General features: G+C 33.3%; 2 protein-coding genes and 1 pseudogene across 4 annotated transcripts; 1 reads left to right on the top strand and 2 right to left on the bottom strand.

Moving 5' to 3' along the window:
• Positions 1–1,335: 1,335 nt before the first annotated feature.
• Positions 1,336–9,973, bottom strand: LOC142634781 (polygalacturonase-like). The gene is made up of 12 exons (XM_075809047.1): positions 9,892–9,973; positions 9,498–9,631; positions 4,553–4,594; positions 4,332–4,457; positions 4,081–4,218; positions 3,626–3,796; positions 3,078–3,104; positions 2,651–2,858; positions 2,445–2,526; positions 1,915–2,023; positions 1,689–1,814; positions 1,336–1,589 (listed from the first exon to the last, which is right to left on the bottom strand). Exons 1-12 carry the CDS (start codon positions 9,971–9,973, stop codon positions 1,359–1,361), a joined length of 1,476 nt encoding a protein of 491 aa, XP_075665162.1. The 3' UTR covers positions 1,336–1,358.
• On the top strand, positions 9,864–14,288 carry LOC142622142 (uncharacterized; annotated as a pseudogene).
• A 2,515-nt stretch (positions 14,289–16,803) lies between these two features.
• On the bottom strand, positions 16,804–25,698 carry LOC142622354 (polygalacturonase-like). 3 transcript variants are annotated; one of them, XM_075795805.1, is made up of 12 exons: positions 25,543–25,684; positions 23,078–23,139; positions 20,442–20,509; positions 20,217–20,342; positions 19,966–20,103; positions 19,492–19,662; positions 18,933–18,959; positions 18,516–18,723; positions 18,314–18,395; positions 17,779–17,887; positions 17,554–17,679; positions 16,804–17,451 (listed from the first exon to the last, which is right to left on the bottom strand). In XM_075795805.1, the coding sequence occupies exons 3-12, from the start codon at positions 20,451–20,453 to the stop codon at positions 17,221–17,223; spliced, it is 1,230 nt and encodes a 409-aa protein (XP_075651920.1). In that variant the 5' UTR covers positions 20,454–20,509; positions 23,078–23,139; positions 25,543–25,684; the 3' UTR covers positions 16,804–17,220. The 3 variants fall into 3 exon arrangements, with proteins under 3 accessions (XP_075651920.1, XP_075651919.1, XP_075651918.1); XM_075795804.1 differs by having other exon boundaries at positions 23,054–23,139; positions 25,543–25,665; XM_075795803.1 differs by lacking the exon at positions 23,078–23,139 and having other exon boundaries at positions 25,543–25,698.
• Between the last annotated feature and the right edge of the window lie 247 nt (positions 25,699–25,945).

Below are 25,945 nucleotides of genomic sequence, written 5' to 3' on the forward strand. Positions count from 1 at the left end.
CTTTCTTAAGCTCTAGGCCCAATACAAAGAATCGAACACTTGGGTCAATATTTGTCCTAGTTGTACAAGCTAATTATTTTACACGTTGAAAAAGTATTAAGGAATGGTTTTGTAAGAAGGTGGTCTCTTATAGTATGCATAGATTTCACATGCTGTAAAAATGTGATCTCATGAGATACATTCTCCTTGCTTAACATAGGTGTGTGGATGCACAAGCAAGTTACACTCACCTACAAATTAATTTGTACATATACAATATTCTTTATTATTATTATTATTATTATTATTATTATTATTATTTGGGAAATTGCAATTTCTCCTCCTTGTGGTAGTAACTTTCCTAGTTCTCATTCTATAATCCGTAGACCCCAATAAGTCTTTCAGAGTCTTAGTGATTAAAAAAAATAAAAAGAAGTATTATACAAATTTCGTGGGTTTAGGGGATGGTAAAAACTTTCCTCCCTATGTTACTTTGTCCTACTTGACTTTTCTCTACCATGAAAAAGTAATGACAATAATAGGTTTTGCTTGCTCCACTCTACCCCTATTTAAAATGGTCAAATCAAGCGGTAGATTTACTTTTCAATTAACTCTAATCAACTCATGGACAACCATACCTACTTTTTCTCTTTCTTTTGACACTCTCATAACTTCTCCTTGTTTAGTTTCATTTTAATCTCATTATTGCTAAAACTATCTCATTAGAAATGATAAAATAGTTTCAATTTACCTCGCCCTTGACCAATCTTGCTCTTGCCTCGTGCAAATTTTGTCCATCCCAGAAAGGGATTGAGACACCCCTAATCTGACCCCATCACGCTCATTGCCATCCTCACATATATAGATATATATATATATATATATATATAGAGAGAGAGAGAGAGAGAGAGAGAGAGAGAGAGAGAGAGAGAGAGAGAGAGAGAGAGAGAGAGGCCTAGATGAAACGAGGCCGATCCAATTGGCCCATTTAACTCGTTTAGAAGCGCTGGTCCATGAAATGCGAAGTCTCACGCGAGTACACGACCAAAACAAAAATAGAAAAGCTAGAGATCTCCACGTGCGGAAGCAGTTGTAAAAGACCAAACATAAAAGAGTCCTCCATTTACACTCAAGTTGCACACCCATTTAGTAACAAATACCACACTACTCTCAATTACTTCACTAGGTTTTATTAGCAAAATTTTGTAGTGGCTGTTCACTATTTTTCTAACCAGTAGTACTGAATCTGGCACAACGCAAAATTATTAAAGTGAAAAAATCAGTCACTAACTTACAATTTTGCTACTTTTTCTTGACATTTTCGGCACATATATATGAGAAAAATTTCATAGAGTGCCTTGAATGATGTCCCAAATCTGTCAAGATTGTAGGCAGGACTTAGGTTGAACCACTCCAGAATTAGTGCCATGGGCATTAGTACACTCAGAGATAACTTGCTTTCCAGATTTATCCGATTCAATCTTTATGCTGCTCAAATGTATTCCAGTGCAAGCAACAGATTGACTGCAATTGAGGTTAATTGCTGTATTTGAGCTTGATGTTCCAACTATGTCATCGTAGGTCACTTCGCTTATGTGAACTCCAGTTGACTGTAGTTAAAGTTAAATTTAATTAATATGCATCACATATATCTTACAAGAAATTAACTACTATTCGTTCTAAATATAACAGGATTTTGTATGATTTACCTTTGGTTCACAATTACCTCTTGTACCATTAATATCGCAGTAATTTTGATCGATATATATTGGGTTCTTTACTGATTCTAAGGTGATGTGCTCGAATGAAATGTTTCGAACGTAACCTAGTCCAATCTTTTTACAAATATTGTAAAAGTATTAGATATAAATAGCATAACACTATAATTATTTCTATAAAAAAGAAGAAGAAGAAGAATTGGTCTAGATTTACTACCTGCCATGTCTTGATCCGAACTCCATTTGTTGTTCCCTTGAAATTAATTTTCTTCACATGAATGTCTTCGACTTTGACAGAATTTCCATACTTGCCTAAGCTTCCAATGCTGTTTTGAAACAAACGGGAATATAAGAAATTAATCACTTGTTACAAACATACATGCCTAGATAAATTAATATGGTAACCGACACAAAGTTAAGAAATTGCATTCTAGCTAGCCTTTTGTTTTATAGTAGCCAAGAAGTTTCACTTTCAACAACAAATCTTAGACCCTTTTTTATTCATAATTTGAATGATTATCTTATCTAATTAAATGTAAAAAATATATTAGTCCTTGATGTGGAACTGCTTTTTTATCACTTTATTTTTAAGATCCTAATTATTAGCATATTTTCTCCGACAGAGCGTGGGGTTGTGTAGACAAAGTAGTATATGATAAATATTTGTTTCCAAAATCAAAAGAGGATTGGGTTGAAGAAATAAAGGATTTTTAGCATGGAAAGAAATGTAGTAGATAGATGACCCACCTTACTCCATGACCTGGACCACATGTAATATATGATACGGTTATATTAGATGACAATTCTCCAATGGAAACACAATCGTCACCTGTTGATAATGCAATGTTGAGTTAGATTAGTTCATATATCTTTGTCATGTCAGTTTATAAATCTTTTATAATTGATTGCATATTAATTAGTTTGATTGAACAAAAGTGACTAAAATTTCTTACCTGTAGCTATGACAGAGTTGTTGACAAGGACATTTTGAGAGAGTTCAACGTGGATGCCATCAGTGTTAGGGCTACTTTCTGGAGCTGTTACATGCACATTCTCAACCAAAATATCACTACTCTGATTTACCACTACATGGAATTTGGCACTGTCAATGGTGTAAATGTCACTAATAGTACTTTGCTTGCAAGATATGATATTCAATGCCTGCAATACACAGTACAGATAGATATTATATATAGCAAAAAATGTTTTAAAAAAATTGTACTTATTTAATTAATCATAAAAATACCATTGCATATAACAAATTAAAGAGTAATCAACATAGAGCAGACATTATAGATTTGAATTCTATCATATCTATAAATAAAAAAAATACCAATGCATATAATACAAAAATAAAATTAACAATAAAATGATACTTACCATTGGTATTACTGTAGCACATCCGGCCTGGGAAGAAAAAAGAAGAAGAAAGAATTAGACATGAAAAAAAAAGACATGTGGGACGGTAAATTATAAAGATTAATTTTTTTTTTTTTTTGTGTGGAGAAAATACGAAGATTAATTATGATTGAACATTAATTTAAAGGTGATTAATACTAATCATTATATATATATATATACACACACACACACATATATACATACATACACTATTAATAACAGGATTCTCTATTTGAGTTTTATCGTTCTTAAACTCTTTAAAATACTCATTTTTTTTTAGTTAAATAATTTTAAATTTAAAAACACATATTGGTTAAAAGAGTAATTTTATTTATTTTTTAAAATTCTTAAGTTTTAGACTTCAAAATTTTATCAATTCTTGCATTAAAAAAAATCCTATAAATTAAGATACTATTTTTACCTCATTTTTAAATATTAATTAACTAAATCCAAGATTAAAAAAAAAAAACCTAATTACAAAGCGTGTATGACGATATATATAGGATTTGTATCCAAATATTCCGTACCATATTAGGGTGATCGGTACAAGACAGGTCCCACCATTCCGAGCCATGGCCATTAAAGGTGCCGTTGCCAGTGATTAGGAGTCCGGTCACACCATGAAATATTAGCCACCTTCTTGAGTTACGCCCCCTCCATACGCTTGGCGAGGATGGCGCATTAATTGTTCCTATTACCTGTACAAATTTCAATCATTTATATTATTTTCATTATTGTTTAATAGACTATATATATATATAAAAAGAAATGAGAAAAATTAAGTACAATATTTTAGATTATTCAATTGAATTTAAAAACCCAATTGTATTAAATTAGATTTTTTTTTTAAAAGATAACATTACATATATTATTGGTTAATACAACTTGGTATTTAAATATAATTAAAGAATATGCATCTAGTAATTGTATCTAAATTTTATTGTAAAGTAATATATTCTGCACTATACATCTTTCTCGTTACCTGAAATGAAATGTTGCTAGATTTGCATGGACCATGAAAAGTAAGAGGATAAACCAAAAAATCCTTGCTTCTTGGCACCACGACTGTAGGATTTTGAGTTGCTGCGCTACATGCAGCCTTCCATGCTGCCGAAAATGCCTGTACGTAGTACATAATTTTTAGCAATTTATATATACCAGCTAGGCTTTATATTTATTAAAAAGAGAGGGAGAAAAGAAACTAAAATTCACAAGGAAATTAATAAAATGTACATTGGAATCATCTGTTTTCCCATCTGCCTTAGCACCATAATCTAACACGTTGAAAATCGTTTGGGCACTTGAGAAAGGCAAATCAGCAGAAAATACCCCAAAAATTAGCATCAAAGCAAACACAACCTGCAAAGAGAAAAGTTAATATTAATGTTTATAGTTTTAACCAAACCTAGTATTATTATCAAAAACCCCAAGGGTACAAGCTTCTCAGTTCTCACCATGGCTTTCATTATTGATTCCGAGACGTACGTACAGCTCGACTAACGTTGTAGAATTAGTGGGTCTTCTACAAGAAAAAACAAGGAAAATTGAAGATTAGTCATAACTGGGTAAATTAATAGAGAAGTAATAACAGTTAAAATATTGTTGGTAAATAAAAACCTAAATAAAAACCATAACTTTATCTAGGTATGAGAATGTGGATAGTGGATACCAACATTTTTTTTAAAGGGAATCTATATTCTCACAAAAATGACATTACGAGAAAATTTATATCTTTATTTTTTATTTAATTCCCGTGTAAAATTTGCAACCAAACCTAATAATCATTCGACATTCTCAAAACTCTTAAAACGTTACTAAGGTTTGCATTTTATTTGTAAGAAACTCCACCGAGGGGTTTTCATTTTATTTTGTAGAAACTCTCAACTAAAAAGAAAGAGAAGCAAAATCCCAGAGAGAGAGAGAGATGATTGCAGCTAAGGTCTAGAGAGAGAGAGAGAGAGAGAGAGAGAGAAGGTCTAGAAACATTTAAGGGAGAAAAAAAAGTTTCTAGGAACATAACAAATTTAAGGGATAAGTACAACATATTATTACTAGGAATATAACAAATTTTATCCTGCAAAAACGGATTTGTCTATCTGTAATTTGTAAAGGTAAGTCAAAAAAGGAAAATGATGAAAATAGAACAAATAAAAACTAACTTACTAATCAAAGAAAATAATTCATAGTGGTTGTAGGGGGCAAATCTATATCTTTATTTTTTATTTAATTCCCTTGTATAATTTGCAACCAAACCTGATAATCATTTGATATTCTCAAAACTCTTAAAACGTTACTAAAGTTTGCATTTTATTTGTAAAAAACTCCACCGAGGGGTTTTCATTTTATTTTGTAGAAACTCTCAACTAAAAAGAAAGAGAAGCAAAACCCCAGAGAGAAAGAGAGAGATGATTGCAGCTAAGGTCTAGAAACATTTAAGGGAGACAAAAAAGTTTCTAGGAACATAACAAATTTAAGGGATAAGTACAACAGATTATTACTAGGAATATAGCAAATTTTATCCTTCAAAAACGGATTTGTCTATCTGTAATTTGTAAAGGTAAGTCAAAAAAGGAAAATGATGAAAATAGAACAAATAAAAACTAACTTACTAATCAAAGAAAATAATTCATAGTGGTTGTAGGGGGCAAACTTGCAGCCTTGCCCAAAGTTGGAATTGGGTTGGGTTGGGAAAGGGGCCCAATACAATTAATTTGTAGAGGTAAATGGTCAATGTTAGCCTTTTAAGCCCTAGTAGCCACGGTTTAGTAATTTAAAGGAAGAAGGTTAGCAAGGACAATAGTTGTAGCAAAGAAATACCACAAAGAAATAGAGATTCTTAATCAAGTTCTTCCTCAAGCTAACCGAGGAGCAATGATTGCTTAAAGATACAGTCCTCAGTTTTACAGTGATTACTTTCTCTCTCTATTTTTCTCTCTCTTTGAACTTTTTTCAATCCTTTGGATGGAGGACCTTCCTTCCTATATATAAATGTTTGGATTGCATCTCAACCCTCCACTTAGCTAGTCTTTGATCTTTCATTAGATACTTGTCTCATTATTGCATTGCTGGTGGCAATAGAGTAGGCTACAAGCCGTGGAGGTATTGTTCAAGGGTCATTGCTATTAATGCGGCAGACTGAGCTGGTATAGTGCATTAAATGTCAATGTAATAAGTGTTTCATCTGGAAGCTTCCTTATGCTCTTGCTTATATGTCACTACTGACTTCCTCGATATTCAACCTTATAATCTCGGTGGTTTATTTCTAGTCTCCCGAGAAGTATCTGCTCCTTGGGCGAGTTTTCCTTCTCGGTTTCTCAAACTGGACTTTCCAGGCTAGACTGGGCCTGATTTGATGAGTAGTTGGCCCCAGTTGCCCCTCAGATGGATTCCACTTGATGATTCCCTCTCTTCAGACTTTCCCCTCCCACAGTGGTGATGCAAATGTTTAGCTTACATATTCGTTATCTAATTTTCTGGGATAAATGGATAAGTTGCAAAGTTGATTGAACATGATATCAATATTGAGAGCTATTCCACATGATTATTGTTTTGTATAACAATTAAGTTTGTGTGTATGTGTTTGTTTCTCAAAAAAAAAAAAAAAAAAGGTATAAATTTAATTGTTATACAAAATATAACCTACTTCCATATTGATATTAATTCGTTTAGGGTTTGATTGACATTTTCTGTGTTCTCTATTTTGTTAGAATGCCTATAAATCATAAATTCAAGTAACTTGTTTAGGATTAGATCTTAGAGTCTTTGAAGTGCTGTAGACATTGCTCAAGTTGATATAAGTTAAGATTCAAGAACGTACAAGCTACAGAAACAGGAATTCAGAATTTGTCAAGATCGATTAGTCGAAGAGAAGGCTTGACTAATCGAACTGTGATTTGCAAAATTTTAAAAAAGGCTCAACAGCCCGTGAAATGTTTAGGGTTTGAGTCCAATTATCACGCCCCGAACCCAATTAGGTTCAAAGCATGAGAAAAGAACCATTAAAATAAATTGTAAGGGGGTTTTTTTTATAAAAAAAATAAAGATAAATAAACATTGTGAACTCTTCACAATATAAGTTAGAGCTCTATGAGACATTTACAAACAATACAAATTACAAATCATGTCTCTAAATATACATGAAATTCCGAAATTCCAAATGGATCAACATAAAATCACAATCCTTCCTAGGATAGGCAACCTCAACAACAGAATTTAGGCCTACCATGCCCAAGGCTAACAAACCTCAAGAGTCCAACCTCCAATAAAATTAGCTATAGTCTCGATAAAATTAGTAAGTTAAGTCACCACCCAACCATAGCATAAATCTCTCAATTAGCATAATGCTCCAATCACCACTAATAAAACAAGCTCCATGCTCGAGGCATAGCAAATTTATCTGAAAAACTGTTGGAGAGTGGAATAAGCTAAAGCCCAATAAGTAGCATAATTAATGAAGGTGGGGGAATTGCGAGACTTATGATAATGAGCATTTTACAAAACATTTCATAATTTAGGAATTTCCATTTGGATCATGCAAAACCATTTTCTTAAATAAATGACAAGAATGATTAAAAGAATGTAGCACCAAGCTTTCTCAAAATATTTCAACATGAAAGTACATACTATTTATTGTGAGCTATCAAAACACCCTTTTAAAACCTAAAAATTCAACCCAAGGCCACATGACAAGCCACCATAAAGACGTTAGATATGCCACGAAGACATCAGTAATGCCATGAAGACATCAGTCATGCCATGAAGACATCAATCCGCCACAAAGATGGGCTGCCAAGATACCAATATCACAAAGACTACGGCATCTGGTTGGGTAATCACATGTCATGGCCCAAAGGTAAAAACATGAAAAGCTCATAGTTTATATGAAATCAAAACACGGTTTAATTTCAAGTAGTTTCACAAAAACCTTTGAAATACCCAATATATTCACAAGGTTCTCAAATTTTCTAAAATCAGTTCTTGTCAATAACATTTTCTACCAATTTCCCAAATATCACAATTCACAAGTCAAGATAAAACATCTTTAGAATTTGCAAATAATGCAATAAATCCATAAAATCCATTCCCAAGAATTATATCAAAGATGCTTATCTCTTCCATACTAACAAATCATGCATTTCCCCATATGCAATATTAAACATGATGCGCTTTTCATATATAATCATATATAACAAGGTCATAACACAATACTGTTTAAGAAAACATAGTTCCACAAATAATTTTCCAAAATATGTTTGATCGAAAAACAAAGTTTATGCAACATGGTTATTTTTCAAAAATCTCATTAAAAAGCTACTTACCTCAGCAATCCAACCCAAATTTACCTCAACTGGGCACCACATTCAACCAATCAAGTTATTAGTTCCATTACCAAAAACCTTGGAACCTAGAACACAAGTATAAGCCTATTAATAACAAGGCCTACTACAAATTATACTATCAAATTTGTCTCCATAAATCGGAAAGAATTCCCTCAAAAATCAAACTTAAGGCCCTAAAGCCTAGCTTGACCATCCCAAGACAAGTACCCCTACCCAAGTGGGAACCAAACAAGCATACAAGAAACTTGTAGGACTATAACGCAACCAAAGCCTTTAATTTTCCTACCGCAAACAATGTGCATTTACCAACATGATACAAAATATGTCGCTACCAATTTATGATAAAATGAGCTAAAGTAAAACACTTATCAAAGAAAACACATATGAACTTACAAGCTAAATCACACAACAAAAGCTTGGAGTAATTTCCTTAAAGTCTCAGCATCCTAATCACACTTTCAGATAACTTACAACATGTCAACCGTTTTTATAAAATTCATTTGGTCCACTTAGTGTTATCTAAAAAGCTTGAAATTAAATATGGAGAAGCCTTTATACGTCTAGTATGTACCACCAAAAATTTGGATCAAAATTATTTTTCTATAATTTATTAAAAATCACATAATGCAACTTACTCAAATGTGTTAGGGATAGATTTTCAATCCCAAAATAAAATTACTATAATCTAAATTCTTAATACTATGTCAAAAACTTTCAGACTTGATTAACCTTAAAACTACATGTTTTGGCACATAATACCAACCAAAGATGCAATCCATAAACTTATATAACAATCATCAAAATACAAGTCAAGAAATTCGATCCTCTAACTCATAAGCAATTTATCTAACACTTGGCATGCAACAAGCACATGCCCACATTCACATATATCAAAGTCATTCAAATGCAAAGGAAACACTTTGAAATCAACTCGTGCAACAACAAAACCTATATAACTGCTCTAGGAAACCAGACCTCAAATACCCATTAGTAAAATAGACAACCAAAATGGGTTGAAAATTTCAGATTTAAATGAAAACCTTGCTGCCCAAATTGTCACCCTTAATTCTATCCCTCGTTTCCCAAACCCACTGTACCATTTCATTCCTTCACTTTCAGGCAATGTGAGAAACACTGGCAGTGTCGTGACAGCCCTCTGACTGACACTGACAACAGAAAGTTTTCCTAACCGAACTACAAAAATTTGCAAAAATAAAGAAGCCCATCCCATTCCAATTATCAAAGCACCAGTCATAATCTTCCAATTCCATAAAAAAGCTTAAAAAACAACAACCCCAAAAATTCCTGAGAGAGAGATTAGAGATACGAGTAGTAGGAAGAGTGTTTTGGCTGTAGGAGGCACTGGCTATTTGGGACAACACATATCGCAAGGCTTTTCAGAGATCCAAGGCACCCCATTTGAATATGATCTTGCATTCACCTACCACTCTAACCTTCCTCAACCTCTGCTTGATATCCTTCCTCATTTGCTTGCTTTCCATGTTGATTTGAAACTGGGCAAGGATTTGAACCCATTTCACTCATTTGGCCAGGTCTGGTCTGTTCTTATTTCACCCCAAAACAGCAACTATGTTCGTTATTGTTAGTCTAGTTTTGATTTCTGGATTGCAAATTAGAGAAATTTATGAATTTAGTTGGTGGGTGTTTTTGTTCTTAAGTTCATAATGTGGTGATAAGAAAAAATATGTCTTGAGCTTTTTTAGCTTATTAGTAATAGATTATGGGCATTTTCTGCATGCTGCATTATGTGTTTAAAAGTGCACGTGAAACAAACAACTCAAAGTACCTGTACCTGGGAATCTTTAGTCGTTTTTATCGATTCTATTGATTCATACTTTTTTTCTTCTTTTTTTTGTCCCAAGAAATTTATTGGAAATCAGGAAAGTAGTATAACTGAATTGCAATCTTCCTTTTTAATTGTCAAGTTCAGAATTGAGAATAATCCAACTTTTAGTTATCACAAATGGAGGTCCATATGTCCCAGTCATTAGTGGTCTAGGCAGAATTCAGAAAATCTAAAATGCTAAAAAGCTTTGTCTGCTGACAATTACAATATATGTGATATAAATCTGATTTGCTGTTTCTGATTTTTTTTAATATATATAAAAAAGAAGAATAGATTTTTAAATTTTAAAAACAGATGAACTTCTATCTATATTTTCGAGTACTGACAAGTATGTCATGCTTGGAATGCCAGCCTGATGTGGTCGTGAATTGTGCGGCACTCTTGGTACCTCAGTGTCTGTGAAATGTATCCTGCTGCTGCACTCTCTGTTAATGTGCCATCTTCTCTTGTTGATTGGTTATCAAACTTTAACGAGGGTAGTACCCTTTTGATTCACTTGTCAACTGATCAAGGTAAGTACTGCTGAAATTACTGGAGGAAATAAAAGTAGAAAATGTACTTACCATGAATTGTTATGTATTCTTATTGTTTGTATATATGGTCCTGAAGTCTTAAGATACCAAGAGTGCAGACCTACGTCTTATAAGAATTAATATCTGAAGCTTGACCTATTTATTAAAAAAATATCTGAAGCTTGGGTTTAAGCCTTATTAAGCTGCAACACAAACCTGTCACTACTGGTTTTTTTTTTTTTTTGGTAAATAAAAAAATAGCTTAAGAGATACTTTAAATTTCATTTTAGAGGTAGCTGCAATTCTTTAGTCAACTCAAAAGTCTAAACACCAAACATGGCAAGATTAAAGTACATTCATAGGCCTTTATTGCAATTGAGTGAATTGACCACAACACTTTTTGGCTTAATTCCTCTTTTCTCAAGTCTCATCTTGTACTCGTTTGATTTAATTGGTTCTACGTTTTGAAACACCACCATTAGATATTGGGGCAGTTACTCATTATGATTTTTTTTCCATGTCAAGGACAGCATGCATATAAGTTATAACATACCAGTGCAAGTAAATACAGTAAATAACCTTTCTTGTGTTCTGGTCCAGGCATTTTCTTTCCATTATTATTAGTCATCTAAGCTGACTTTCTCACACATGAAAAATTGTTAGTACCTTGACTAGCTGGATTGTGAAATTACAGTTGCACCTAGTGGATCTTGAATCCTTGTCCTCACCCTCCACCTTGTTCTTATGGCAAGAGAAAGTGCTATTTGAGCTCTAAGTCATTGACCTTTTCTATTTTTCATTTAGCTTGACAAAACAAATCTAAGATACAGCTATTCCCTATCTCATCCATTTATCTTTCTATTTCGCCTCAAAATATTTGTGGCTAGATTGTCTATGATGTAAGTTCCCAAACAGTTTATGAAGGGGTGAAGTCCTTCTACAAGGAAGAAGATGAACCTGTTCCTGTGAACGTTTATGGAAAATCAAAAGTGGCAGCAGAGCAGTTTGTTTCTGAATTTTGAGAAGCAGTATCATTTTTGGGCCACAGACTAGCTCACCCATTCCAAAATTGCTTCCAATTTAGGTGTGTACGTAGAATGTAGACCTTATGTTGTACATTCACAAGTTTATTGGCTATTATCTTAGCTGCATCTGATTAGAGACTGCTAAATGTAGTGGCTTTATATGTGATTGGAAGAATAAATTGTCTTTCTTGCATTAGGTCTGAGTGCTTATGGCTATGTTCTAAGCAAATGAATTCGTTTTAAAGTTCTCTTATTGTTGTTTTCAGTATATAGTTTGCCCATATTGTTCTGCAACCTGCCAAATCCTTGCTATGAGAATGATCCCTTTCTTTATGAAAGTGTCATCCATTCCTTGTAGTCATCATTTCCCAGGTTTAAAGTTTAAACACTTCTGTGTTGAAATTTTGCCTCTTTATGGTTTATAAAATTGGATATACCATTAATAGAATGATTCGAAACTGATCTTGTTTGCCAGTTCACTGTCTTAAAATAGAGAAAAACCAAAAATAAAATAAAATTACAATCATAGGTAATCCGATTGAATTACCTTGATTTTATAGATGCTAGAACAAGTTATGTTTACTGGCTTTTGACTGATTTATAAACAATTTGTGGGGAATTCTTCCTGCTTTGAACTGAATTGCACAGACATGCAGAGTTTACTCCATTGATGCGTTGCACACCAAAACTAAATTATACTGTTCACTATTCTTGGCAAACATTTTTGTGGCCAACATGACAACTGACAAGTGACAACATAACAAAAGGTTGGAGTTACAGATAGTGGAATTAATTTGTTGGAGACAGGACTAATATTAATATAAGCACTAGCAATTTTTCATGTAATTGGCAATTACCAGCCAGTGGAAACATCAAAAGCAAGTACTCGGAGAATGTTTTCTTTTTTTACCAAATTGATTTTAAGTGGTCTAAGGAAATTGAAGCTATATTTTTCAGTTTACGTAATGTGTGAGAAGAGTCAATAATTTTTTTAAGTCGTATATTGTTGTTATTGACTTTTCAAGTGACTGGTTTAAATGTGTGGCTGTGAGACAGGTCTGGCTTGGAGAGAGAGATGGGGGAGGGGTACCTTTTTATAGGATGGGTACATTACAGATATAGAAAGTTTTATTGGGATGATTATATTTTTACAGCTTTAGAAAGCAGTTGATAAATGGGATATTATGATTACTTTGTGCATGACCAAAGGAGTGGCTCTTAATTGATGCAGTGGATTGATGCTGTCCTCTCTAAAGGAGAAAAGATGGACTTCTTCCATAACGAGTTTGGCTGCCCAGTGTATGTCAAGGATGTTGTAGCTATCATACGAGCTTTGACAAGCAGATGGATATCACGTATAATTTTACAGTCTCGAAGTTTAAATACTGGTAACATAGATGATAAACTGCAACATGTTATTTTTTCACCTCATCATTCATTTGGTTCTTACATTCAGGACAGTCTTGATTAAGGTGTGGGCTATGTGGCAATATCAAAATTGCCTTCTGTTCTACAATACCACGCTAATGATACTTTTGAATGCTTTGTTTGTGGAAGAGTATCCCTATGAAAGGAAAGAGTGTCCAAATCTGGAGACTTTATGTTTTATTTGCGGTTATATTTTATGGATGCTGCCTACCTTCTGCTTTTTCTATATGCTTTGACTTCTCTCTCTCTCGCTCTCGCTCTCTCTCTGTGCTGAATTGTATGTCTGTATTAATGATTTTGACAATCAAAATTGTTGAACCAGAGGGTAAGCAAATGCAATTGCTACTAAATGTTGGTGGACCAGATAGGGTATCTTGGGTACAAATGGCTGAGGCTGTGATGGATTTCAGAGGATACAACACGCGGTTAATCAATGCAGTGTCTGCATCTTCGGTGTGTATAGCATTTAAGATTTAATCCTTAATTTTTTAAATGCTTGAGAACCAGGTTTTTACCTGCCTTTTCTTCTTTTGCTGTCTTGATCATTGTGCACCATCACTTCATTTCATCCCCTAACCATCTATCAGCTCACCTGTTGGATGCTGATTTCTTTTTATAGTTACTAGCTTATGATAATTCACTTCATTGGATCATGCAATCACATTGATTATTATGTATATTTTTTTGGTGATTTTTGTTCTTTGAATAATTCTCCAGGTTGATCGAGGCATCAAGTCCCCAGCCGACATATCCATGAATATAACCAAACTAGTTCAGACCCTAAATTTTTCTCCCACTTCATACACAGATGGAGTCAAATTGACACTCACTACTGAGGCTAAATCTTGAGCACGTGAAGATGTTGTAATTTCTGTAGTTTCTAGTTTGTACAAGTGCTATTGCCAAGGGTAGTATGAACGATGATTCTCAATACTAGGCCCCAATTGACCCCGAGTATCTTTCCAAGTCCATTGCTCTTTGTTGAGTTACATAGATATGCTTCGCATGCCTTGAAACAAGGAGAGAAATAGAGAATAAAAGTGTTTTTCTTTTATCATCCTTCCCATAATTTTGTTTTAAGAAATGATATGTCCACAACATTTTTACAACATTTTCATAACTAATCTTAAGTGACAGGTTGTTACAAGTTGTTATTGTTGAAGGCAAAAAAGTAATTTTAGTGTTAGGTTCAAATTTAAACCAATAACAACTAACCACCTATGATTTGTTGTGAAAAATATTGTAAAAATGTTGTGGACGTAGCATCTCTTGTTTGTTTTCCTTTAAGGGGAAAAAAATGTATAAGTGTTACTTATAGATATGTCTATTTGGTATAGTCTCTTTTTCAGCCTTTTGCAAATAGGTTGTATGAACAAGTTCAAACCTTAAAAATAACTTTCAATTGCTTGAAAAAATTATTTTCATATATTTAAAGGTTTTTTTTTTTTTTAACTTTGTCAAAACTGCTTGAAATTGATTTCATTTTTAAACCTCTCTAATATTATTTATTTTTGCTAAACAAACCTTTATTATAACTAGTAAGTTACCCGTACGATGCACGGATAATATTATAATATTTTATGTAAGATGGTATTAGAGAATGTTGTATATGTATTATAGCATAATTATTATAAAACTCTATTAGTAATGAGATCATCATAAAAAACAATTATAAATTACACATACATATCCATTATAATTATTCAATTGAAGTAATGAGAAATAATATATAAAAAATAACTTTGGAGGAATATTATAAAATAAAAGTTGATATAGAATATGTCTTTCTTTTTCTCTTTCTCCTTAATTCTAAAATAAAATACACAACCCAAACATCCACAGTCAATCACATCATTTACAAAACTCGTAAATCACCTTAACATCAAAATCGTAACTACTGTTATCACTCAATATAAAATGTAAGCCCTCATTCCTTGGTTGTAACCAATTCATACGGATTAGGATTAGATGAAACAACAATGTTAAAGTTAGGTAAGTGTTGTCGAAAGATTGAAAGTAAATGACATCGTTTTTGGTTTATGTGTATTTGATATGGGATAACATGAATGGCTATGGGTAGGTATACATAAAATAGTAGAAGTGCAAGAGGCGAAATTGTGAATTAAAATACAAAGAGTTTTATATCTCTATGTGAATATTGAAAAGTCTAGAAATATTGAACTAAAAGATACAAAGAATATTTATTTTTTAATTAGAATAGTCTTGAAATATTGAATCACATGAAACAAAAAGTTAATATTTATTTTGTTCTCATCTCTGATGTGGCACTTGAGAATATTTCAATTCTCTTTGCATAGAATGCGTCACTTGGCAAAATTTTATGTTTTACCACATGAGATTTCTGCTTTTATATATATATAGATTATAACTATTATAATCATTCTTGACTCTCTTGGGACATAAGGCCAATACTGAACATGGAGTAGATACTAATGCATGCTATGCATCAATATAGGGGTGTGAACAAATTGGGGGGCAGGGAATAGAGAGCAATAAACAGTGAATGATTTGCTCATGGCCACCAAAGACTATGGGCTAGTTCCCTTTTGAGACGCTACTTTTTTAAACTCTAGGCCCAATACAAAGAATCGACCACTTGGGTCAATATTTGTCCTAGTTGTACAAGCTAACTATTTTACACGCTGAAAAAGTATTAAGAAATGGTTTTGTGAGAGGGTGGTCTCCTATAGTATGCATGGGTTTCGCATGCTGTAAAATGATCTCATGAGATACATTCTTCTCACTTAATATAGGTGTTTGGATGCATAAACAAGTTATACTCAGCTACAAATTAATTTGTACATATACAATATTGTTTATTATTATTATTATTATTTGGGAAATTGCAATTTGTCCTCCTTGTGGTAGCAACTTCCCTAGTTCTCATTCTATAATTCATAGACCCCCATAAGTCTTCCATAGTCTTAGTGAATAAAAAAATAAAAAGAAGTATTATGCAAATTATGTGGGTTTAGGGGATAGTAAAAACTTTCCCTCCTATCTTACTTTGTCCTACTTGACTTTTCTCTACCTTGAAAAAGTAATGAGACAATGATAGGCTTTGCTCACCCCACTCTACCTCTATTTGAAACAGTTAGATCAAGTGATAAGTTTACTTTTCAATTGACTCTAATCAACTCATGAACAACCATACTTACTTTTTCTCTTTCTTTTGATATTCTTATAACTTCTCTTTGTTTACTTTCATTTTAATCTCATTAATACTAAAACCATCTCATTAAGAATGACAAAATGCCTTCAATTTACCTCGCTCTTGACCAACCTTACTCTTGCCTCATGCAAATTTTGCCCATCCCAAAAAGGGATTGAGACACCCCTGATCTGACCCCGTTACACTTGTTGCCATCCTCTCTCTCTCTCTCTCTCTCACACACACACACACACATATATATATATATATAGAGAGAGAGAGAGAGAGAGAGAGAGAGAGAGAGAGAGAGAGAGAGAGAGAGAGAGAGAGAGAGAGAGAGAGAGATAGAGAGAGAGAGAGAGAGAGACGAGACCGATCCAATTGGCCCATTTAACTCGTATAGAAGCGTTGGTCCATGAAATGCGTAGTCTCGCACGCGTACACGACCAAAACAAAAATAGAAAAGCTAGATATCTCCACGTGCGGAAGCAGTAGTAAAAGACAAAACACAAAAGAGTCCTCCATTTACACTGCGAGTTGCACACCCATTCAGTAACAAATACCACACTACTCTCAATTTCTTCACTAGGTTTTATTGGCAAAATTTTGTAGTGGCAGTTCACTGTTTTCTAACCAGTGGTACTGAATCTGGCCCAACACACAGTGAAAAAATGATAGTCACTAACTTACAATTTTGCTTCTCTGCTACTTTTTCTTGACATTTTCGGCACATATATATGAGAAAATTTCAGAGTGCCGTGAATGATGTCCCAAATCTGTCAAGATTGTAGACAGGACTTAGGTTGAACAACTCCAGAATTGGTGCCATGGGCATTAGTACACTCAGAGATGATTTGCTGTCCAGATTTATCTGATTTAATCTTTATGTTGCTCAAATTTATTCCAGTGCAAGCAACAGATTGACTGCAATTGAGGTAAATTGCTGCATTTGAGCTTGATGTTCCAACTATGTCATCATAGGTCACTTCGCTTATGTGAACTCCAGTTGACTGTAGTTAGAAAAGTTAAATTTAATTAATTTGCATCACATATATCTTACAAGAAATTAACTACTATTCTTTCTAAATATAACAGAGTTTTGTATGATTTACCTTTGGTTCACAGTTACCTCTTGTACCATTAATATCGCAGTAATATTGATCGATATATATTGGGTTTTCTACTGATTCTAAGGTGATGTGCTCGAATGAAATCTTTCGAACGTAACCTAGTCCAATCTTTTTACAAATATTGTAAAAGTATTAGATATAAATAATAGAACACTATAATTATTTCTCTAAAAACAAAAACAAGAAGAATTGGTCTAGATTTCCTACCTGCCATGTCTTGATCCGAACTCCATTTGTTGTTCCCTTGAAATTAACCTTCTCCACATGAATGTTTTCGACTTTGACAGAATTTCCATACTTGCCTAAGCTTCCAACGCTGTTTTGAAACAAACATAAATATAAAAAATTAATCACTTGTTACAAATGTACATGCCTAAGGTGATAAATTAATATGGTAACCAACACGAAGTTCAGAAATTGCATTCTAGCTAGCCTTTTGTTTTATAGTAGCCAAGAAGTTTCACTTTCAACAACAAATCTTGGACCCTTTTTTATTCTAAATTTGAATAATTATCTTATCTAATTAAATGTAAAAAATATATAAGTCCTTGATGTGGAACTGCTTTTTTCACTTTATTTTTTAAATCCTAATTATTAGCATATTTTCTCCGACAGAGCGTGGGGTGAATGTGCAGACAAAGCAGTATATGATAAATATTTTTTTTCAAAATCAAAAGAGGATTGCGTTGAAGAAATAAAGGATTTCTAGCTTGGAAAGAAATGTAGTAGATAGATGACCCACCTTACTCCATGACCTGGTCCACATGTAACATATGATACGGTAATATTAGATGACAATTCTCCAATGGAAACACAGTCGTCACCTGTTGATAATGCAACGTTGAGTCGGTTTATATATCCATTGTCATGTCATTTTATAAATCTTTTATACTTGATTGCGTATTAATTAGTTTGATTGAACAAAAGTGACTAAAATTTCTTACCTGTAGCTATGACAGAGTTGTTGACAAAGACATTTTTTGAGAGTTCAATGTGAATGCCGTCAGTGTTAGGGCTACTTTCTGGAGCAGTTATATGCATATTCTGAACCAAAATATCACTACTCTGATTTACCACTACATGGAATTTGGCACTGTCAATGGTGTAAATGTCGCTAATAGTACTTCGCTTGCAATGTATGATATTCAATGCCTGCAATACACCGTACAGATAGATATTATATATAGTAAAAAAAATTTTAAGAAAATGCACTTATTTAATTAATCATAAAAATGCCATATATGACAAAGAGTAATCAACATAAAGCAGAGGTTATAGATTTGAATTTTATCATATTTATAAATAAAAAAATACCAATGCATATAGTACAAAAATAAAATTAACCTTATACTGATACTTACCATTGGTATTACTGTAGCGCATCCCATCTGGGGAAGAAAAAAGAAGAAGAAAGAGTTAGACATTGAAAAAAAAAAAAAAGATGTGGGAGAGTGAATTATAAAGATTAATTATTTTTTTGGAGAAAGTACAAAGATTAATTATGATTGAACTTTAATTTAAAGATGGTTAATATTAATACTAATCATTATATATATATATATATATATATATATATATATATACTATTAATAACAGGATTCTCTGTTTGGGCTTTATCATTCTTAAACTCTCTAAAATGCTCTTATTTTTTAGTTAAATAATTTTAAACTTAAAAACACAAATTGGTTAAAAGAGTAATTTTCTATTTTAAAAAAAATTCTTAAGTTTTAGACTTCAAACTTTTATCAATTCTTGCTTAAAAAAAGATTCTACAAATTAGGATACTATTTCAATTTTATTTTTAAACATTATTTAACTAAATTCAAGATAAAATAAAAAATAAAAATAAAAACCTAATTGCAAAGCACGTGTGTGTGTATGTATATATATATATAGGATTTGTATCCGTATATTCCGTACCGTATTAGGGTGATGAGCACAAGACAGGTCCCACCATTCCGAGCCATGGCCGTTAAAGGTGCCGCTGCCTGTGATTAGGAGTCCGGTCACACCATGAAATATTAGCCACCTTTTTGCGTTACGCCCCGTCCATACACTTGGTGAGGATGGCGCGTTAATTGTTCCTATTAACTGTACAAATTTCAATCATTTATATTATTTTCTTTTTTGTTTAATAGAATATATATAAACATTTTTATAGAATATATATAAAGAAATGAGAAAAATTAAGTACAATATTTTAGATTATTCAATTGAATTTAAACACCCAGTTGTATAAAATTTGATTTAAAATAAAAAAAAAAGATAACATTACATATATTATTGGTCAATACAACTTAGCATTTAAATTTAATTAAAGAACATGCATCTAATAATTGAATCTAAATTTTATCGTAAAGTAATATATTCTTCACTATACATATTTCTCGTTACCTGAAATGAAATGTTGCTAGATTTGCATGGACCATGAAAAGTAAGAGGATAAACCAAAAAATCCTTGCTACTTGGCACCACAACTGTAGGATTTTGAGTTGCTGCGCTACATGCAGCCTTCCATGCTGCCGAAAATGCCTGTACGTAGTACATAATTTTTAGCAATTTATATATACCAGCTAGGCTTTATATTTATTAGAAAGAGAGGGAGAAAAGAAACTAAAATTCACAAGGAAATTAATAAAATGTACATTGGAATCATCTGTTTTCCCATCTGCCTTAGCACCATAATCTAACACGTTGAAAATCGTTTGGGCACTTGAGAAAGGCAAATCAGCAGAAAATACCCCAAAAATTAGCATCAAAGCAAACACACCCTGCAAAGAGAAAAGTAATTAAATATTAATGTTTATAGTTTTAACCAAACCTAGTATTATTATCAAAAACCCAAAGAGTACAAGCTTCTCAGTTCTCACCATGGCTTTCATTATTGATTCTGAGACGTACGTACAGCTCGATTGAAGTTGTAGAATTAGTGGGTGATCTACAAGGAAACACAAGGAAAATTGAAGATTAGTCATAACTGGATAAATTTTAAAAGAAGTAATAAGAGTTATAATATTGTCAGTTAATAAAAACCGTAACTTTATCTAGGTATGAGAACGTGGATACCAACATTTTTTTAAAGGGAATCCATATTCTCACAAAGAGGGCATTACGTGGAAATTTATATCTTTATTTTTTATCTGTTTCCCTTGTGTGATTTGCAACTAAACGTGATAATCATTCAACATTCTCAAAATTCTTAAAACATTACTAAGTTTTGCATTTTATTTGTAAGAAACTCCACTGAGGAGTTTACATTTTATTTTTTAGAAACTCTCAACTAAAAAGAAAGAGAAGCAAAACTCCAGAGAGAGAGAGAGAGATGATTACAGCTAAGGTGCTCACGTTTGGGACTGTATGTGTAGCAAGTGCAATTTTTTGCAACAAGAAAGAAATTGGTCAACATGGGTATTATTGTTGGAATAACAGCAAATTAATAACGTCGACAGGTCTAGAAAAATTTAAGGGAGAAACAAATTTTTTCTAGGAATATAACAAATTTAAGGTAGAATAACATATTATTACTAGTAATATAGCAAATTTTATCCCGCAAAAACGATAAGACAAATAAGGAAAATGATGAAAATAGAACAAATAAAAACTAACTGACTCATCAAAGAAAATAATTCATAGTGGTTGTAAGGGGCGAACTTGCGGCCTTGCCCAAGGTTGGAATTGGGCTGGGTTGGAAAAGAGGCCCAATACAACTAATTTGTAGAGGTGGATGGTCAAGGTCAACCTTTTAAGCCCTAGTAGCCACGGTTTAGTAATTTAAAGGAAGAAGGTTAGCAAGGACAATAGTTGTAGCAAAGAAATACCGCAAAGAAATAGAGATTCTTAATCAAGTTCTTCCTCAGGTTGATCGAGGAGCAATGATTGCTTAAAGATACGGTCCTCGGTTTTACAGTGATTACTCTCTCTCTCTCTCTCTCTCTCTCTCTCTCTCTCTCTCTCTCTCTCTCTCTCTTCGGAAGTTTTTTGATCCTTTGGATGGAGGACCTTCATTCCTATATATAATTGTTTGGATTGCATCTCAGCCCTCCACTTGGCTGGTCTTTGATCTTTCATTGGATATTTGTCTCATCATTGCTTTACTGGTGGAGATAAAGTAGGCTGCAAGCTATGAAGGTATTGTTCAGGGGTCATTCTGCTATTAATGCGGTAGGCTGAGCTGGTATAGTGTATTAAATGTGGAGGTGATAGGTGCTTTATCTAAAAGCTTCTTCCTGCTCTTGCTTGTATGTCACTACTGACTTCCGCGGTATTCAACCTTATGATCTTGGTGGTTTATTTATGGTCTCCCAAGAAGTATTCGCTCCTCGGGCGGGTTGTCCTCCTCGATTTCCCCAACTGAACTTTCCAGGCTGGACTGGGCCTGATCTGATGAGTAGTTGGCCCCAGTTGCCCTCGGGTGGATTCCACTTGATAATTCCCTCTCTTTGGACTTTCCCCTCCCGCAGTGGTGATGTAAATTTTTAGCTTACAGATTCGTTATCTAATTTTCTGGGATAAGTGGATAAGTTGCAGAGTTGATTGAACATGATATCAATATTGAGAACTATTCCACATGATTATTGCTTTCTAAAAACAAAAGGGATAAATTTAATTGTTATACAAAATATAATCTACTTCCATATTGATATGAATTCGTTTAGGGTCTGACTGACATTTTCTATGTTCTCTATTTTGTTAGAGTGCCTATAAACTATAAATTAAGTAGCATAATTAATGGGGGTGAGGGAAATGCGAAACTTATGATAATGAGCATTTTACAAAACGTTTCATAATTTAGGAATTTCCGTTTGGATCATGCAAAACCATTTTTCTTAATAAAATGACAAGAATGATTAAAAGAATGTAGCACCAAGCTTTCTCAAAATATTTCAATATGAAACTACATACTATTTACTGTGAGCTATCAAAACACCCTTTTAAAACCATGACAAGTCGCCATAAAGACGTTAGGTATGCCACAAAGACCTCAGTTATGCCATAAAGACATTAGTTATGCCATAAAGACATCAATCCGCCACAAAGATGGGGTGCCAAGATACCAATATCACAAAGACTACGACATCTGGTTGGGTAGTTACCGAGTAATCACATGTCACAGCCCAAGGGTAAAAACATGAAAACCTCACAGTTTACATAAAATCAAAACACGGTTTAATTTCAAGAAGTTTCACAAAAAACCTTTGAAATACCCTATATATTCACAAGGTTCTCAAATTTTCCAAAAAATCCATTCTCAAGAATTATATCAAAGATGCTTATCTCTTTCATATTAAAAAATCGTGCATTTCCCATATGAAATATTAAACATAATGCACTTTTCATATATAATCATATATAACAAGGTCACAACATAATACTTTTTAAGAAAACATAGTTCCATAAATAATTTTCTAAAATGTGTTTGACCGAAAAACAAAGTTTATGCAACGTGGTTATTTTTTAAAAATCTCATTAAAAAGCTACTTACCTCAGCAGTCCAACCCAAATTTACCTCAACTGGGCACCGCATTCAACCAATCAAGTTACTAGTTCCATCACTAAGTACCTTGGAACCTAAAACACAAGTATCAAGCCTATTAATAACAAGGCTTATTACAAATTACACTATCAAATTTGTCTCCATAAATCGAAAAGGATTCCTTCAAAAATCAAACCTAATGTCCTAAAGCCTAGCTTGACCATCCCAAGACAAGTACCCCTACCCAACTGGCAACCAAACGAGCATACAAGAAACTTGTAGGACTATAACGCAACCAAAGCTTTTAATTTCCCTACCGCAAACAATGTGCATTTACCAACATGATACAAAGTATGTCGCTACCAATCCATGATAAAATTAGCCAAAGTAAGACACTTGTCAAAGAAAGCACATATGAACATACAAGCTAAACCACACAACAATAGCTTGGAGTAATTTCCTTAAAGTTTCAGCATCCTAATCACACTTTCAGATAACTTGCAACAAGTCAGCCCTTTTTATAAAATTCGTTTGGTCCACTTAGTGTTACCTAAAAAGCTTGAGATTAAATAAGGAGAAGCCTTTATACGTTTAGTATGTACCACCAAAAATTTGGCTCAAAATGATTTTTCTATAATTTATTAAAAATCATGTAATGCAGCTTACTCAAATTTGTTAAGGATAGATTTTCAATCCCAAAATAAAATTACTATAATCTTAATACTATGTCAAAAACTTTCAGACTTGATTAACCTTAAAACTATACATGTTTTAGCACATGATAACAACTAGGGTAGGAAGAAGAATATCTACTTTGTATCATATTATTGAATGTGTGAATATTTGTCTCTCCAAATCGTCCACATCATGCAAATAGGGATAACCTCAAATCTTACTTTTCTCACTATGACTAGTGTCTTCGGAAAGTTAAGGGGCTGTTTGGATTTTGGTATTTTCATCACCCATCACTCTGTTTTCATTACTCATTACTCAAAAATAGTGGGACCAACACAGAGAAGACTGTTTGGATTTGTTTTCAACTCTTGTTTATATCACTCAATTCTCTGATATTTTAGTAATGAGCTAGCAAAACTGAAAACAAGTTTTTGGTGTTTTTGAGTTATAGAAACTGAGTTATGATGGCATTCTTGTAAATACACACACATTGAGGGACCCAGCAGCTGCAACTTTTGACTTCACACCAATGGCTCACACACATTAAGGGACCCACCAGCCGCAACTTTTGAATTCACACTAACGGCTCCTTCATGTGTTGAACTTACATGATCATTTCACACCACAAGAAGTGATGATTGGGTCCCACAAAAAGTTTGGATTTTGGAGTTATCAGAAGTTGGAAATAAGTACCAAACATGCCAACTTAAGAAGTTGGAGTATTTTCAGTGATGAGTGATGAAAATTAAGCGATGATTGAGGACTTCTTTAAAACCAAACAGCCCCTAAGATTGTGGACCATAACTCGAGCCACGTTACTCTGTGAAGGAACAACTAGACATTGTTTCTAAGTTTGGAATAATGTTTTTTTAATGAAATTTTATCTTACCTACCAAAAAATATTCTTTTAGGTTGCTTTATGTTAGAAAGATTCATTTTTATTTAAAAATTATCTTAAGAAAAATTAAAGCTTTGGTAAACTAAGGAAAATTAGGAAGCAAGGTTATTTTGAAGTCTCTTGGGGATCTCGATCTGCTTTTTAAGAGCTATAGATTGTTTTGTCTTTAGAGCACAAGAATCTGTATATACCATAAACAACATCAAATAACAAAACCAAAATATTTTAATGGAAAGAATTGAGAGAAGTTATATTTTTTTTTCTTTCCTCATCTATTGAACTAGCCACGCCTAAAGGGTAGGAAGAAGCCTCTAGAACTCTTGGTGGTGGCCAATGTGTAAAGAAGAGCCTTCCATGGGTCGGCCACGAGAGAAATTTAAGAGAAATAGGATGAGATTCACGAGGGGGTGAGGGAGGACTGAGGAGAGATTCGGGAGAGAGAGGTAGAGGGATGTGTGGTTGTGTTTGAGTGTAAAGAATGGGGAGTAGCCGGTCAAAAGGGAGGGAGATATTTGTGGGAAGCTTATGGAGAATGAAGTTACATTTACATTATAACTACCTATTTTTTCAGATAGGCTTTACATAATACTTTTTATTTTTTTATTTTATTTAAATATTATTTCTTCATTATTACTTTAATCTTTATTTATTATTTTTTAATCTTTCTTTATTCTTCCCCTTCAAACAAACTCAACATAATCCAAAACTCAGACCTAGAAGCCCAGATAGCAACAAATGTCAGGAACATGAGCAAATCTTAAAAGCAGCAAATCATCAACTCATACAAAAATCAACAAATGCAAATATCGGTGGCCATGGGCCCATGATGAAATCTAATACATTATGATGGGAAAACCCATATGATGAAATCTAAAGATGAAAAAGCCATGCAATCAAATTTGAGTACTTGAGCTGATGTTCTTACTTGTGGTTGAGGCGAACTCCGATTGCAAGCCACCGTCGTCTGGGAAATTCACTTGAGAGGAGGACTAGTTTTGCTGCCTCCTTTCCTTTGTTTTGTGAGAAGAAACAGAGAGACAAAAAAATCCAGAAGAAAGTGAAAAAAAGTAATGTCATATTCGGTGGGGCTGTAATACTATTGAGAATGCCATTCAAATTCAAAGTTTGAAGTATCTGGCCTTCAATCTTTCTTTTTTGTCTTTTAGGTGGGTCCCTAGAGAAGCCAATTAGGCCACCCACTCTTGCTAAATGGAGTTTGATGTACAGTATGTTTGGTTCTTTTCACTTTGGTCCCTTCCTTTTTTGTTAAGGTTATTAGGAAGGAGGTTGGGTGACTTGTTGGTTTGTAGTTTTTACTCTTTGAATAA

This window comes from Castanea sativa, chromosome 1 (genome assembly GCF_040712315.1).
Source record: "Castanea sativa cultivar Marrone di Chiusa Pesio chromosome 1, ASM4071231v1".
NCBI lineage: Eukaryota > Viridiplantae > Streptophyta > Magnoliopsida > Fagales > Fagaceae > Castanea > Castanea sativa.

Excerpts from the sequence above, each read along its gene's own strand:
- LOC142634781 (XM_075809047.1), bottom strand. The coding sequence starts at position 9,973 with ATGGGTTCAAATCCTTGCCCAGTTTCAAATCAACATGGAAAGCAAGCA. Across the intron at positions 9,632-9,891 it reads TCAAGCAGAGGTTGAGGAAG|TTCGGTTAGGAAAACTTTCT; the intron begins GTTAGAGTGGTA and ends AAATTTTTGTAG. Across the intron at positions 4,458-4,552 it reads AATCAATAATGAAAGCCATG|GTTGTGTTTGCTTTGATGCT; the intron begins GTGAGAACTGAG and ends TTCTCTTTGCAG.
- LOC142622354 (XM_075795803.1), bottom strand. Across the intron at positions 19,663-19,965 it reads CTAGCAACATTTCATTTCAG|TTAATAGGAACAATTAACGC; the intron begins GTAACGAGAAAT and ends AAATTTGTACAG. Across the intron at positions 18,960-19,491 it reads GTGCTCATCACCCTAATACG|ATGGGATGCGCTACAGTAAT; the intron begins GTACGGAATATA and ends TTTCTTCCCCAG.